This window comes from Lactuca serriola, chromosome 4 (assembly GCF_051521515.1).
Source record: "Lactuca serriola cultivar US96UC23 chromosome 4, Lser_US96UC23_V15, whole genome shotgun sequence".
Classification (NCBI taxonomy): Eukaryota; Viridiplantae; Streptophyta; class Magnoliopsida; order Asterales; family Asteraceae; genus Lactuca; species Lactuca serriola.
The window spans coordinates 320,543,803-320,558,282 of record NC_136411.1 but is presented as its reverse complement, the minus strand read 5'-3'; the positions used below and the strand labels follow the sequence as shown (position 1 = coordinate 320,558,282).

Below are 14,480 nucleotides of genomic sequence, written 5' to 3'. Positions count from 1 at the left end.
TTCCCTAGAACTTCTCCAACTTGTTGAACTTGGAAGTCATCTTTTTTACTAATTCACTCATGATTTTATAAAACAAAAACAAATATCAGACTCGGTTGTTATTTGGGAGGAACAATATGGTTTCTAAAATCAAGAGGTACTTAGATCTGCTTGAAGGATCATGTGATCACTTTCCAAATATGATATTTTGACCATATGCCTAGGTATCACGAGATCTAGATTATGAGGATAATCCATTAAGGAACAAGTTTTGACCAAGGTACTAATTAGAAATCAAGAACTAGAAATTTATATATAACTCAAATTCTTCTTATTACTAAAGATAATATCAATCAACACTAAATGTTGATTATATTCCATAAATAAGGGGTGGCAGTTTCAAAGATAGCTACGGAAAATATGTTCTGAAAATAATATTTTTCATAAAAATTTCCTTTACAAAATCAATTTTTGGGTTGGGGCACTGCCCTTGGACCTCACTCTTTAGGATCTCGTAAGGGGGCGTAGTCCCCTCGACCCATGACACTTTGATCGAACCAATATCAAACTTGTTTTTATGGAAACATACATTTTGCACCTTCTAACTTATTGAAAATCAAGATTTGAACCCCATTAGTAATCTGTAAAAAATTCATTACACTAAAATGACTTGATGACACTAAAATCACCAACAATGCGAACGAGAATATAAACATTTATGATAGATATTAGTTTATGTATATATAAAGTAAATTTATTGTTCTAGAAGTAATACAAATAAAACCTATTCATCATACTCTCCATGGTTGAACTTATTTTCCGGGTAAAATATGGCCACCACTTGGTTCCCACCAAATTTCCTTCCATTTAACTCTGCCCGAGCTTTCGTTGCATTTTTTGTGTCCATATACTCCAAGAAAACCTAACGAATAAGAAAATGATGATTGCTAAACCAAATAAAAAAATATAATTGTATCGATTTATATATATTTATTTATAGCTACCAGAAATATGAACTCATAATTATTGGATAGACAAATTTAACAAAATATAATTATGTTGTTTCTGAACAATTAACTATTGATATTCTACATCTCACATGGTATGTCTGAATGAGCATTTGACTTCTTAGTGTCGATTTCCGTATGAAAGAGATCTTACAAGTTACATGTACATTAGCATAATATAGCCACATTGATATTCTATAATGGGAGTTGATTCGTACATAACAATTTTACTTCATACATAACAATTTGTGCATTAAAATGTTGTATTGTAAAACTTTATAAAACATAAATTGTTGTGTATGGAGAAAAACTGTTGTATATGTATACTTTATCTTCTATAATTTCTAATATATGTGTTATTTTACTATACCATGAGTGTCATTCACATTTAATGACTTCATTTTGAAGACTACAAACAAAAAACATGACATGCATTTAATTGTAAGTCTTTCATTAACGATTGTAAGAACCATCATTCAAAATCTTTGTAACTGAATGACAACAACATTAATATTGACAACAATTTAATTCTAAATATCGACGAAAACATGTCACCATCCAATTAGTGTAAAGGTTTTTTCTTTAATATTTATGCTAAGTTGAAGCGCAAATGTATCGAAGATGAATATATGGATATTGCTGATGAAATTTTTGTGTGGCAATCACCAATTAATTGTTTGTGGTAATTATTGCTAATTTTAAATGAATGGTTTAAGTTTTATGATATTGAGATCTAAGGTTTCTTTGAGAACTTTTTTATTTGAAAGAGTTGTTCCCATAGAATCTAGTTCCTTCGGATGAAGTTAGTCCTGCATCTTTATATATATAAAGTGGATATAGTTTTCTAAAGACAAAGCCACAATAATGGTCTCTATGTTATGCATTTTTTTTTTATGTTTAGTCCAAACGTCGACTTTTTTTGCTTCATGGTCTTTTTGGCCTAATTTGTATGTGGATTTGGTCCCCCCCCCCCCAACTAAAAGACTAAATTACCCTTATTATATTTATTTTCCATTTTTTTTCAAAAAAATATTTATATTTGGACAAAACTGCAAAAATAGTCCATGTGGTATGTATTTTTTCAACTTTCTTTTGTCCTCATGATCCTTTTGGCATAGTTAGTACATGGATTTGGTCTTTCCTAAAATTGAAATAACTATATTACCCTTATTATATTTATTTTCCATTTTTTTCTAAAAATATTTATATTTCTTAAAGTAAAATAGGGACCTACATACCTTTCTCTCTCTCTCTCTCACTCTTTCTCTTTCTCTCTCTCTCTCTCCCTTTCTTTCTCTATTTCTCTCTCTCCTACATGAAAAATAAAGAAACAGGCAGGCCCTTATCCACCCAAAGCTTTATCATCTCCCTTGGTCTCTTGAGGGTCACTACCATTGCCATCTTTGTTCTTGACTTGATCTTGCAAATCAAAAATCAAGGTAAAGAGAAACCCCATGATAGCACCATTTTCAGTTAAAAGAAACCCCATGAGCAGAACGAAAAGCAACAATAAAAGCCTTCCCTATTACCTTTCTTTCTTCAAGAATCACACTCCAAAAGTCCTCATAATTCAACCTTGATTTTTATGATGGAGTACAAATTATTTGTAAATAATGTAGAAATGTGGAGGCGTTAATGATACTGTTATGGGTCCAAATTTTTTGAGCTTCGAATTCTGGCGTTTGGTGAAACTCGACCCACAACTTGGTAGGGAACACGAATAATGTTGTATCCATTGTGTTGTTTAATCCCTTTTGTTTGATTCCAATTTTATAAATCTGAGCCTCTCATCCAAAATGACACCCTGTTCTCAATCTATAAATATTTTAAATCAAAGATAAGATCTGGATTTTTGTAATGTTAACAACTCAATAAGACAAGACAATTCCAAAGGGATGAAGAATATGGTTTCAAAGGCTGTTTGCCCACCTGTTTAAATCAAAGAACCATTTTGACTTTTTCAATTAAACATTGTCCTTTGAGGTTGATGATTCTCTTCATAAATCAATAACCATTCATATACTTCTGTTGATCAAGTGGATTTGAGCAAATTTGAGATAATTTGCATTTAGCAGGGACAACTCCGGTAACTTGGTGAGGGGATTTTTCCAGAAAGCTCTTAATACTTGGTCTCAATCCATTAATGGATTAAGACCAAGTATTAAGAGCTTTCTGGACGTTTAAAGTGATAAAGTTCGTGACTTTATGGGTCCCGTGCACGTTAGGTCACTGGATCTAAAGTTTGGGCTTAAGTGCTTAAGCCAATAAGCACTTAATAAGATTTTGGAAAACCACTCCGTACGCCCATCGTAAATCCAGTATGCCCAGCGTACTGGGTTAACCACGCCGATGGTGGTCAACATCTGAACGAGTACGCCTTGCGCACCAGAGGAGTATGCCCCGCGTACGTCCTCTATTGGGCCTTTGACTTTTGGGCTTCGAATTTTGGACTGTTTATGGACTAATTGGATTTGGGCCTTTGTTGGACTTTATGAATAAGACGTTTTGGGCCAATTTTGATGATGGATCTTAGGATTAGGCCCAATTAGGGAGTTGGGCCCAATTTGGTAAAATTGGGCCAATAATGGGCTTTATATAAGGACTTTCAAGATTTTGGATTTGGCATTGGGCCTTGGCCCAATTGAGAGAAAGGACATGATGGATTGTGTGGACTGTAGTCAAGACTGTTATTTTGTGTATTGACTTAGTATCTATTGTGTTATAGTTTGGGATTTTCGGTAAGATAGCAATCAGAGATTTTCAGTATTTCGGCACTACTTGCGAGGTGAGTTATCCTCACTATACTCAAGGGTCTAAGGCACCAAGGCCACCCCTTTGGATCGTGATCTGGATATGTTATGCTAGTATGATTTGTTAGATCGGTATCCTGGTAGATAGGATTGTGTTGTGTAGTATGATCCGTTAGATCGGTTTGTTTGTCTATAGACTGTTATGTGATTATCTGTTATATATGCACATGTTTGTTTGGTGGTTGAGGCTTATTTGCTTTGTGTGTAAGACAATTGACCTGGGCATTCCAACATGTTGGTTTTGGGTCGTGAGTATTCCATCCCGATGATGAGTGGACTCATAGTATGTGGGCATTCCAACTTGTTGGTTGTGGGCATGGGTATTCCATCCCGAGGATGATTAGACCCATAATATGTTGGCATTCCAACCAGATGGTTGAGGGCTTGGGGTATTCCAACCAGATGGTTGACTGCACCCATAGTATGTTGTTTATGATTATATGTGTATTATGGAATTGCATTTTCGTGTGTTTATATTTGATTCATGGTATTTCAATGAGGCTAAGTGTTGGAAATATGGGTTCACGTATTTTGGAAAAATGGGTTTTGTCTATTTTGGAACATAAAATCTATGTATTATCCAAACCCGGCATGGAAATATTGTGTCGGATTTGTTTTCTCTTCGATGATGTTTCAGTTTGGTATATTAAACGTCCAATACATTCATCATTCATCATATTACTGAGAAATAAATCTCCAAAATATAATTGAAAGAAGGTTCAAGTGTTTTAATAACTACTTCATAATTCATTCATCTTATATATCTAGGAAAAAAAAGGATTTATATATAGAAGCATTCCATGGGCTTATAAACCTTAATAGCATAAAAGCTCTATATTGGGTAACAAACATAACCAACGAAGATGAAGCATTCAATTTGTCGAAATCATGGTTTAATATTGCGTTTATATAGGTATGAAAACAAAATGAATAAAGAAAAAAATTTGTATATAGAAGCATTCCATGGGCTTATAAGCCTTAATAGCAAAAAAGCTCTATATTGGGTGTGACCGATGAAGATGAAACACTCGATTTGTTAATGAAAACGTGGTTTTATGTTGAGTTTATATAGGTAGGGAGTTAATGAAAACATGGTTTTATGTTGAGTTTATATAGGTAGGAAAACAAAATGAAAAAAAAAAGATTTATATATACAAGCATTCCTTGGGCTTATAAGCCTTAATAGCATAAAAGCTCTATATTGGGTCACAAACATAACCAACGAAGGTGAAACACTCGATTGCTGAAATCATGGTTTAATGTTTCCTATATATAGGTACGAAAACAAAATGAAAAAAAAGGATTTATATATAGAAGTGATGAGTTTGTAAAACTCTTTGATCGATTAGATCTTTATAACAGGCAAATCAAGAAAGTAAAAACAGTGAGATAAAAACACAAGAATGGATCTGAATGAGTCGAATGATTCAATTAACTCAATCATCAGCAGAGCTCGATGAAGAACTTCCGCTGTAGAGGATTCTAGGGTTACAAAAGATTAGAATTATCAACTCTATGAAAATCTCTATCAAATCTTACGTTAAAGAATGCATGCAAGCATCTATAAATAATAAACCCTAGAAAGAACTCACGGATGGACAGGCCCATACCGGAGACAAAACTGGACTAGCTAACGAGCCCAAAGACGCAACACTAACTGGACCTAACAATCTCCCCCTTCGCGTCAATTGGAGCGAGACTATCACTTCTTCTTGCTGGGGCCAGCTGTCGGAACCTTCTTAGTGGTATCAAACAGACGAGGGATAAGAGCGAGGATTGTCTGTCTGAAGCAAATGTACCACTGAATCATATCATCAAAGTACTTCTTGTCATCTGCCGAATTTTGCTTACAACGATGAATGATCCCTAAGACATGTTCCAGGCATGCAGTGGTGTAGAGATGTTTGTCTGCCAAAGCGAACAGGCATTTTTGGTCTTCGTTTCTGGTAAACATAACAGAATTTCTCTTCGGGTCTATCTTCCCCATCTGCATCATGTTTAGGTCACTGGCAGAGCCAACAGGTGAGATAGTAGGCTTTTTCTTGATGACACTTGCGATCTCCTGATCCATCTTGGCAACTTCCATTATATAGCAGACAAACATCCTCTTGAAGTGGTCAATTATAGGACCATACTCCGCTTCATTTGTGAGAAGGATGTTGTGCAAAATTATCCAGTCATGTGGATTCAAGTTGGGAAGATCGGCAAGTGAAATGGCATGTTCGGTCTTGGCAGAACCTCTCAGCACCTTGTTCATCAAATCTCAATTAGGGTTTTCATCCCAACAAGTGTAGGGTTTCAAAGCACTCCATGGATGATGGCAATGGGCCCCTTTGATGAATTCTAGGTTAAAAGCCCAAGACTTGTCTTTTCCCTATAAATACTCATGTATTATTCACAATTAGGGTTAAGAGTGAGGCAAAATTTAGCCGCCACGTGAGGTTTCTTATGTAGGGTTAGATTCTTTAGTCTATGCTGAAAGTGTAATTTATTCCTCATATTTGAATAAATCGAGTGATCATTCGACATAATCTTCGTATTTGTGTTTCTTCTTATTTTCCGCATTTTGTTCATCAAATCTCAATTAGGGTTTTCATCCCAACAAGTGGTATCAGAGCGGGTCTTTGAAGATCGATTGATTTTTGAAGTATCGGTTCTTGATTTGATGATTTTCTGCACAAGTTATTGAAGATTATTGATATTTTGGCATTTTGGAATCAAAATTATGTTCAAGCTAATGTTCATGGGATTCATGATGTTTGCTACTGTTCATATGGGTATAATTTCAATCCAATTCGCATTTTATTCATATGTCGATTGTCAGTCTATTGCTTCGTAGATCAATTTCTATTGATTTGGCCCAAAGTTTCGGTTCATTACTGTACACGATCTATTATCTTAAGCCCTAATTTATTTTTTTTCTAAAACACCGTGTGCGTCACTTGCTTTGTATATCATTCATTCGGTTCATCCATATGTTCGATCACTTGCTTTGACTGAAGATATTTGTACTCTTGATAAGTTACTGTTCTTCAAACATTATCGTTATTATTCATATGATTCAATTTAAAGCCTAAATCACTTTTTGTGTAATCGATTCAAGCTCCTTCTGATCGCGATTCTCATGATGCCGATCTTTCATCAGATTCATTCTTCATTTAATTGATTTTTGTATTTCAATCGAAACACTTTCATCTTCAAAATCATTTAGCAATTCGTGGATTTATCCAGACTTGTCATTCAACTGAGATTATCGATTTCATCGTAAGTATGAATTAATTTCAAATAGTCGATGAATTTGTTGATGTTATTTGTATATCACAAATTTCTTATGAATCGGTGATATGAGAAATTGATTTCTATCGATTATCAATTATCATTCCTAAGTGGTTCGTATTTGTTGAATTTGGTGATCTTGGTATGAAGAATTTAAATCTGAAAGATCTTTGAGTTTGTATTTCGGAGTGCAAATAGAGTATCGATCTGAACGATGATGAAAGGAATGAACTTGCGGAAGTGAATATTGCATCGAAATTGAGGGGATAAGAGACCAAAATCAGGACTCAGTTCTCGCGAGTCAAATTGAAAAGTCAAAATTGGCTTGAACGGATTCCTTGTGAACGTCTAACATGCGAATGATTGGGGCTTGACAACCTGCAGACAAATCAAATCTCACTGGGATGAATAATGGTCAATAATGAAAAGTCAAAATTGAGCGAGAATCGGGCTTAACTATGAACGAATCTGTGTTCATGTGTTGCACTTGGAACGAAAGGGCTTGAAGCGAATGTAGAGTGAGAACAATAAACGAACCTGTGAATGGTTTTGCCGTGGGGTAATGCTGATGAATTAGGACCGAACTTGGGTTCACTTGTTAATGGTTGGAGCTAATGAAGGGAGGACTGAAAGAGAAAGGAGTTTCGCCTGATGAAGCTTGAAGTGGAAATGGAAATGAAAGGAACCGAACCTTCAGTTGGGTTCGCTTCAGGTGGAAAATTGATGATCTTGGAACGAACTTAGGATTCGGTTGCTTGGGCTCAGATTGCTCCTTCGCTTTGTTATGGGTGTTTGCTGTGATGATTTCACGATTCCAGTCATGTTCGTTTATGCAGTCAATGAATTGGGGAAGAAGATAAACATGTTACATTATTAGTCCCTGAAACTTCAGCGAATTGACTCTTTTGGTCCCTATACCTTTCATGCCTTGGCAGTTTTGGATCATTTCCAGATTTTGTTACAAATAAAAGGGTATATTGATGCAGAATTACCATTCCAGCCCCTGAATTTCAGCAAGTGACTATTTCAGCCCATTTTTCGAAAAAGTTTACAATTTTAAGGGCTGGTGAACAGTTTTGAATTCTTTAACGCACACATTTTTTCGTGAACAGAAAAATAAAGATTCCATCAAGTCTTGGCGGTTCGGAAAGTCGTTTTTCATGATAACGTCAAATTTTCACGACTTTTTTCGGATTTTATACATTATTGTGTATATCATTTTGTCACGGGGGAGCATGGTAAATTTTTATCCATTCAAGATCATTCTCATGACCATTTGAAAGCTTTATAATCATGTTTTTTATTATAAATCGGGGGAGAATTTGGTATGGCCATTCGAAATTGGATTTGTGACTTTTCAAAGTTGAAGTTTTTTTGATAAAGCTTGTGGTAGAATCATGAAGGTAGCTTTTACAGCGGAAGTTCTTCATCGAGTTCTGCTAAAGCTTTTACAGAGAAGTATCCTTTACAACGGAAGTTCTTTATCGAGCTCTGCTAAGGACTTGTTATATCTCCGACTTCTTGTATTTTCTCGATCAAGTGGCGTTACAAATCTTCAAGTTTGGGTTGTTGCATGATATTTTTTGATGGCTTATATCATTAGCTTATTTGAAGATCATTGTGACTTGGAGGGGGAGCTCTTCAAAGACAAGAAGTGATTCGGTTTCTTTGTTCTGAAATGGTTTTTTATGGCGGGTTTGGTTTTCATGAAGATTCTTTGGGATTACATTCGAAAATGAAGTTTAAAGACATTACTTCAGTGCTTGATTTATATATCCTAGAGCCCGTGTTTGAAGACTATTGAAGAATCAAGATTCGTGGATTGCTTCATATATTCCTCGTTGCAGATCTTTTTATTTGCTAGATGCTTGTTTTGGAAGTTAAAGCATTGTCATCCATTCCATACTTTGAGGGGGAGATTGTAGGGTTTCAAAGCACTCCATGGATGATGGCAATGGGCCCCTTTGATGAATTCTAGGTTAAAAGCCCAAGACTTGTCTTTTCCCTATAAATAGTCATGTATTATTCACAATTAGGGTTAAGAGTGAGGCAAAATGTAGCCGCCACGTGAGATTTCTTATGTAGTGTTAGATTCTTTAATCTATGCTGAAAGTGTAATTTATTCCTCATATTTGAATAAATCGAGTGATCATTCGACATAATCTTCGTATTTGTGTTTGTTCTTATTTTCCGCATCTTGTTCATCAAATCTCAATTAGGGTTTTCATCCCAACAAGAAGCATTATATGGGCTTATAAGCCTTAATAGCATAAAAGCTTTATATTGGGTCAAAAACATAACCGACGAAGATAAAACACTCGATTTGTTAATGAAATCGTGGTTTAATATTGCGTTTATATAGGTAGGAAAACAAAATGAAAAAAAGGATCTATATATAGAAGCATTCCTTGGGCTTATAAGCCTTAGGTCGTGTTTGACGCGTCACAACTAACTGAAAAGCTAGCCTATTTTTTGAGCTTTTTTAAGTTGTCGTGTTTGGCAAACCAAATCAAAAAATAGCTTATAAGTTAGCCTTTAAAAAAGCTACTTAACTAGATTTTTATAAGTTTTTAAAAAAAATTCAAATATACTCCTTAATTAATTATAAAAACACATTCTTTTAAATGTCCATTTATGTCATTTCAAAATTTTCAGCTAGAAACACTCAATTTGTTACTAAAATTGTGGTATAATGTTTTACACATACGCATAAAAGTTTAGTTAACCCAACGCAAATTTGGTTGACCAATTACTCATACGCACAAAAGTTTAGTATACCTAAACTACATTTGGTTTGTATCTGCATCATGCGCTATAGACAACATTTGTGCTAAAATGCTTAGAAGCCTCTGTAATTGTATACTTACTTTCTTTTAATTCTCCCATCTATATATGGGATGAACCAAAACTCATTAAACCTTTTTTATTAATTTCATCCGACTACCTCACTTTAACTTTAACCATTACTTTTTATTCTATCTTAAATTCGTTTTAGATGTATGATATACCAAACCGAAGGATAACACAAATATATAACAGCTTATCGATTTTAACAATGTTTATGGCATGCAATTTGTGTTTAAAAATGGGAAACCCCCATTTTTAGAAATTCCCAACAAGTCCATGCGCACCTAATTATGTTATCCTTCTACATTCAACTTTTAGAGCTTCGTACTAGGTAAATCTTTTGGCGTCCCCTTACTTCTAACATACTGAAAGATTAAACATTCACAAAGACCTCATTGAACTATATTTATCCAATTGAGTAATTATTATATCTATAAGCTTTTTAAGTCAAGTGAGTGTTTCTACATCGTGGTGTTAGGGATGTTTCAAATACTCTTCGCATTATTATTATAATTGTCTGGCTAAATTTCTTGTCATATTTTATAAATATGGGGTGTTTCAAGTAGTGTGTATTAGTAAAAGATGAGACAAGATTGAACTAACCTTACCAACCCCTGGTGGTGTTGGTTCCCCGTCACGATTTGGGCGTGGAATGACTACATTCACTAAACTACCTACAAAATTAGTGTGAAATATAATTTGAAATCATAAATAAAAAATTCAATAGATTGATAAATGCGACTAGCATAAAAAACCGACGTAAAACCAAAAAAATAAATAAATAAATAATATCATACCGAATTTTCCACATTCTGCTTTTATATCTTCCAATATATCTTCATAGTTTTCATCGTCTTTAAGCTCATCTTTAGTCACCACTTGTGTTAGACATATAATCTTTGTAGCAGTTGTATCGATGGCGCCAGGTTGCAACATCTATCTATACAAATGAGATAATACTTTATTTTACATGGTGAAAATATAACCTGTGTTAAAACATAGTTCTAGAAAAATTAAAGAAATTAATTGTTTGTAATATCAGTTATATGTTTAGGTGATCCTTACGATACTTTGGTTCGTATGACGTGCTAGAAATGAAAAATTGTTTTAACCAGGGGCGGATTTAAGGGGGTTCCGGGGTGGCACTGGCAACCCCTAAATTTTCCGGCCGCAGTGGAAAAATTTTGAAAATTTTGAAAATTTTTATTTTTTCTACTATCGTGCAACCCCTAATCTTCCTGTGCAACCCCTACTATGAAATCCTGCGTCCGCCCCTGTTTTTAACAACATGGCGAATTCATCTAAAAGTATTTGAAGAGATAAAAGGCAAACCCTTTCCTTTGATAAGAATAGGATCAAATTGGTAACAATTAATACGTAAAAGTGGAGTATCTTCCCTCTATGTAGCCTTTGTATATTTGGCCTTTTGGCTTTGACTTCAAGCTCCTTGTTGGTTGTTTTTTCATATAACTTTTTAATTGTTAAACAAAGTTATATCTTTAAGTGGTTTTTATGGGTTGTCACCGTTTAAGCACTTCAACAAACAATAAATAATTTCACATAAAGTGATAATACAAAACAAAAACAAAGACAGTCAATTTATGGGGTTCGCACGATCAGAATGATCAACTATGTCACACACACACACACACACACAGAGAGAGAGAGAGAGAAAGAGAGAGAGAGAGAGAGAGAGAGAGAGAGAGAGAGAGAGAGAGATTTTGTTGCTACTACAGAATGACTTTCTAATACATTCGGTTATACGAATCCAAGATATAAAAATACTAGTTGTTTCACTTAAAAGTGTCAATAATACCAAACCCAAAAACTATGACAAAACTTACCCATGACCAAATTGAAGGTGAATATGAACTACTCCACAAAAAATTTCTTCGTGGGGCCGGCTGCCACAAGGGACAGCTCTCCCCTTGACACTTGTTCGTTCTTTCTAAGACTTATGTTTGGCCTATCTAGTGGCTATAGGGTAAAGATATGTTTGGCCTGCCTAGTGGCTATAGGGCAAAGATGAATTGGTCTCCATAATTTAACAAGTGTCCTAATTTAATTTAAGTTTCTTTTTCTTTTTTGTAACTTAACAATTAGAATGTTATTATTTGGGTAGCTTTAGCAAAAATAGTTGGAAGTTGGTTTGTATTTGTATATTTGGTAAAAGACAAAAAAAATAATTAAACTAAAATTATATAAAACATAAAAACTAATTAGATTCTAAAATGAAAAACTTTAAGCTCATATTCTTAAACCAAGTTTTTTTCTTTAATTTCACTGGTTTTAAAGCTCTTAAAAACTCGTTATCAAACAAATCAAAATATAAACAAAGAAGGCTTTTTGGTGTTTGGACCAAGAAAACCTTACTTAAAACATTGTTCTACATACATAGTACACAAACAAGGTAAAAGTTCTATACTTCTATGGTTTAACCTCGAAATTACCTCAAATCGTGACGACACTTGACCAGTTAATTACCAAAATGCCCTGTCTTTTGCTTCTGTTTTCTCTTATTGTGAATATGTGGGAGGTATCGGCCGCTATATATGGACTTCGAAGTTGCAAAGGAGTTATTACGTGTAATTGGTATGGAGGTGTGCGTAAAAGTCATTAATAATCATAAGTCATAACCAATCCACAACTCCACTAGCAGTCTCAGTTTTCATTTATATGAATTTTCTTATTCTACCTTTCACTTATTTAATACCTTGATAATTTCACTATATGAGCTCAATGTACTATAATTGATATATAAGAAAAATATGTAGATATTTGTAATATAATAATTAGATTGTTGAAGATATCTCATGCCACAATTATATCAATAATGAAGTACAATATTTTTTTTATTACTTGTTCAATTTTTATGGATAATTTGTAGGAGATTATTGATATTTACTTTACCTTTTACATTAATATTGTAACAATCGATTAAAACTTTCATACTTTAGGGAAATATTGTATGGAGCATTTAGCTTAAGATGTGACGAAAATGTAAGTTTCTAGAATGAAATATATATATATATATATATATATATATATATATATATATATATATATATATATATATATATATATATATATATATATATATATATATATATATATATATATATATATATATTATGTTTATCCCAAAGGCCAATGTATTGAATCCCTATAACCTTAAACCACAAACATCAAACAATAATAACCACAAACATCAATAAGTTGTGAGTGGTTAATCAGGTGCCCACCCATTAAAATTGGGGAATAATTTTTTTTATCCAAAACCCCAAATATATCCGCCCTGAACCCTAACACCATGCTAGATCATATAAATTATGATCAAATTTATATTTTTATATATGTAAAATAAACCGCTAGCAACGATTCACTTGTAAAAAGCTTTATAGATAAAAGAATACTAAAATGTGTTCCATCAGTTGAAAATGCAGATAAATTTATAAAAAAAATCTTTGTTAGATTTGTCAGATGATCCACATGTTTTCTGAAAGTGGCGTAACTATAATTTTCAACAATATATAAGAAATTTTAAGTCCCGAGATTGAAATATATCATGTTATATTATATCACATTACACAATATTTAAATATGTTACTGAAGGAAGCAAAAGGAAAAAACGATAAAACGGCACACAGATTTAATGTGGTTCGATCAGTGTGGCTTATATCCACAGGTAAGAACTGGAAAACTCTTCTATTACTTGAATGTTTCAAAAATAATTACACTTAGAATCCCTAACTATGAATACTTAGAACCTTAAACCCTTGCAATTATAGGGTCGAGCTCACATACAAGTAAATCTAGAATAAATGAATATGCTCATATTAACAATTTCCAATTTATCCCTTCGAAATTGTCATTTCGGTTCTCTTATACATTTGGCTCAATAAAATTCCAAGCCACACATTAATAATATTAGATTGTGGATAAAATCAAGAGCGTCTCCAATGAAGGTTTTTTTTATTATTTATTATTTTTATTTATTTTTTTTATTGAACACTCAACCTGATTGAAATACATAATTTATTTGTTTATTTTTATTGACCACTCAATATATATTGAGATAGTCAATATACTTTAATGTTTTGCATATTTGACACTTTATCTTCTAATCAAATTTTATTCTACAATTTAATTATATTGTAATTATAAATAATTTTTATATATTTACTAATTGATTAGTTCTATTAGATATTAAATGACATTTTATTTGTAAAATATTAATTTTGTACTATGGTATAATATTTTTAATGTTTTTTTTATTTTTATAACTAACATAAAAAAAGTTATATTTTAGGTATTTAAATAAAGGCTGGATATAATTGTATTTATATTTTACATTAGAATATCATTTATATTTAAAAAGGTCAAAGTTAAAATTTATAATATGATATGATAAATAATATTTTTGAGTCATGATAACAATTTTTTTTTTGTTACAAATTGTTATAAGGAGAAGTTGCAAAAAGAAACAATGAAACGTGATGCCATGGAAGACAGGACTTTTAAAAGTGAACCTAGAATTTTACCCATTTCGCTGCTGTTTTCC

General features: G+C 33.0%; 1 protein-coding gene across 1 annotated transcript; it reads right to left on the bottom strand.

The window, feature by feature from the left end:
* Positions 1 to 682: 682 nt before the first annotated feature.
* LOC145100699 (RNA-binding (RRM/RBD/RNP motifs) family protein) lies at positions 683 to 12,497 on the bottom strand. Its single transcript, XM_079037869.1, has 4 exons — positions 12,370 to 12,497; positions 10,717 to 10,859; positions 10,523 to 10,593; positions 683 to 901 (listed from the first exon to the last, which is right to left on the bottom strand). The coding sequence occupies exons 2-4, from the start codon at positions 10,853 to 10,855 to the stop codon at positions 764 to 766; spliced, it is 348 nt and encodes a 115-aa protein (XP_078893995.1). The 5' UTR covers positions 10,856 to 10,859; positions 12,370 to 12,497; the 3' UTR covers positions 683 to 763.
* Between the last annotated feature and the right edge of the window lie 1,983 nt (positions 12,498 to 14,480).

What these genes read in the sequence shown, in the direction of transcription:
- LOC145100699 (XM_079037869.1), bottom strand. Translation starts at nt 10,855, where the DNA reads ATGTTGCAACCTGGCGCCATCGATACAACTGCTACAAAGATTATATGT. An exon ending in AGCAGAATGTGGAAAATTCG is followed by an intron (nt 10,594 to 10,716) that starts GTATGATATTAT and finishes CTAATTTTGTAG; the next exon opens with GTAGTTTAGTGAATGTAGTC. An exon ending in CACCACCAGGGGTTGGTAAG is followed by an intron (nt 902 to 10,522) that starts GTTAGTTCAATC and finishes CTTATTCGTTAG; the next exon opens with GTTTTCTTGGAGTATATGGA.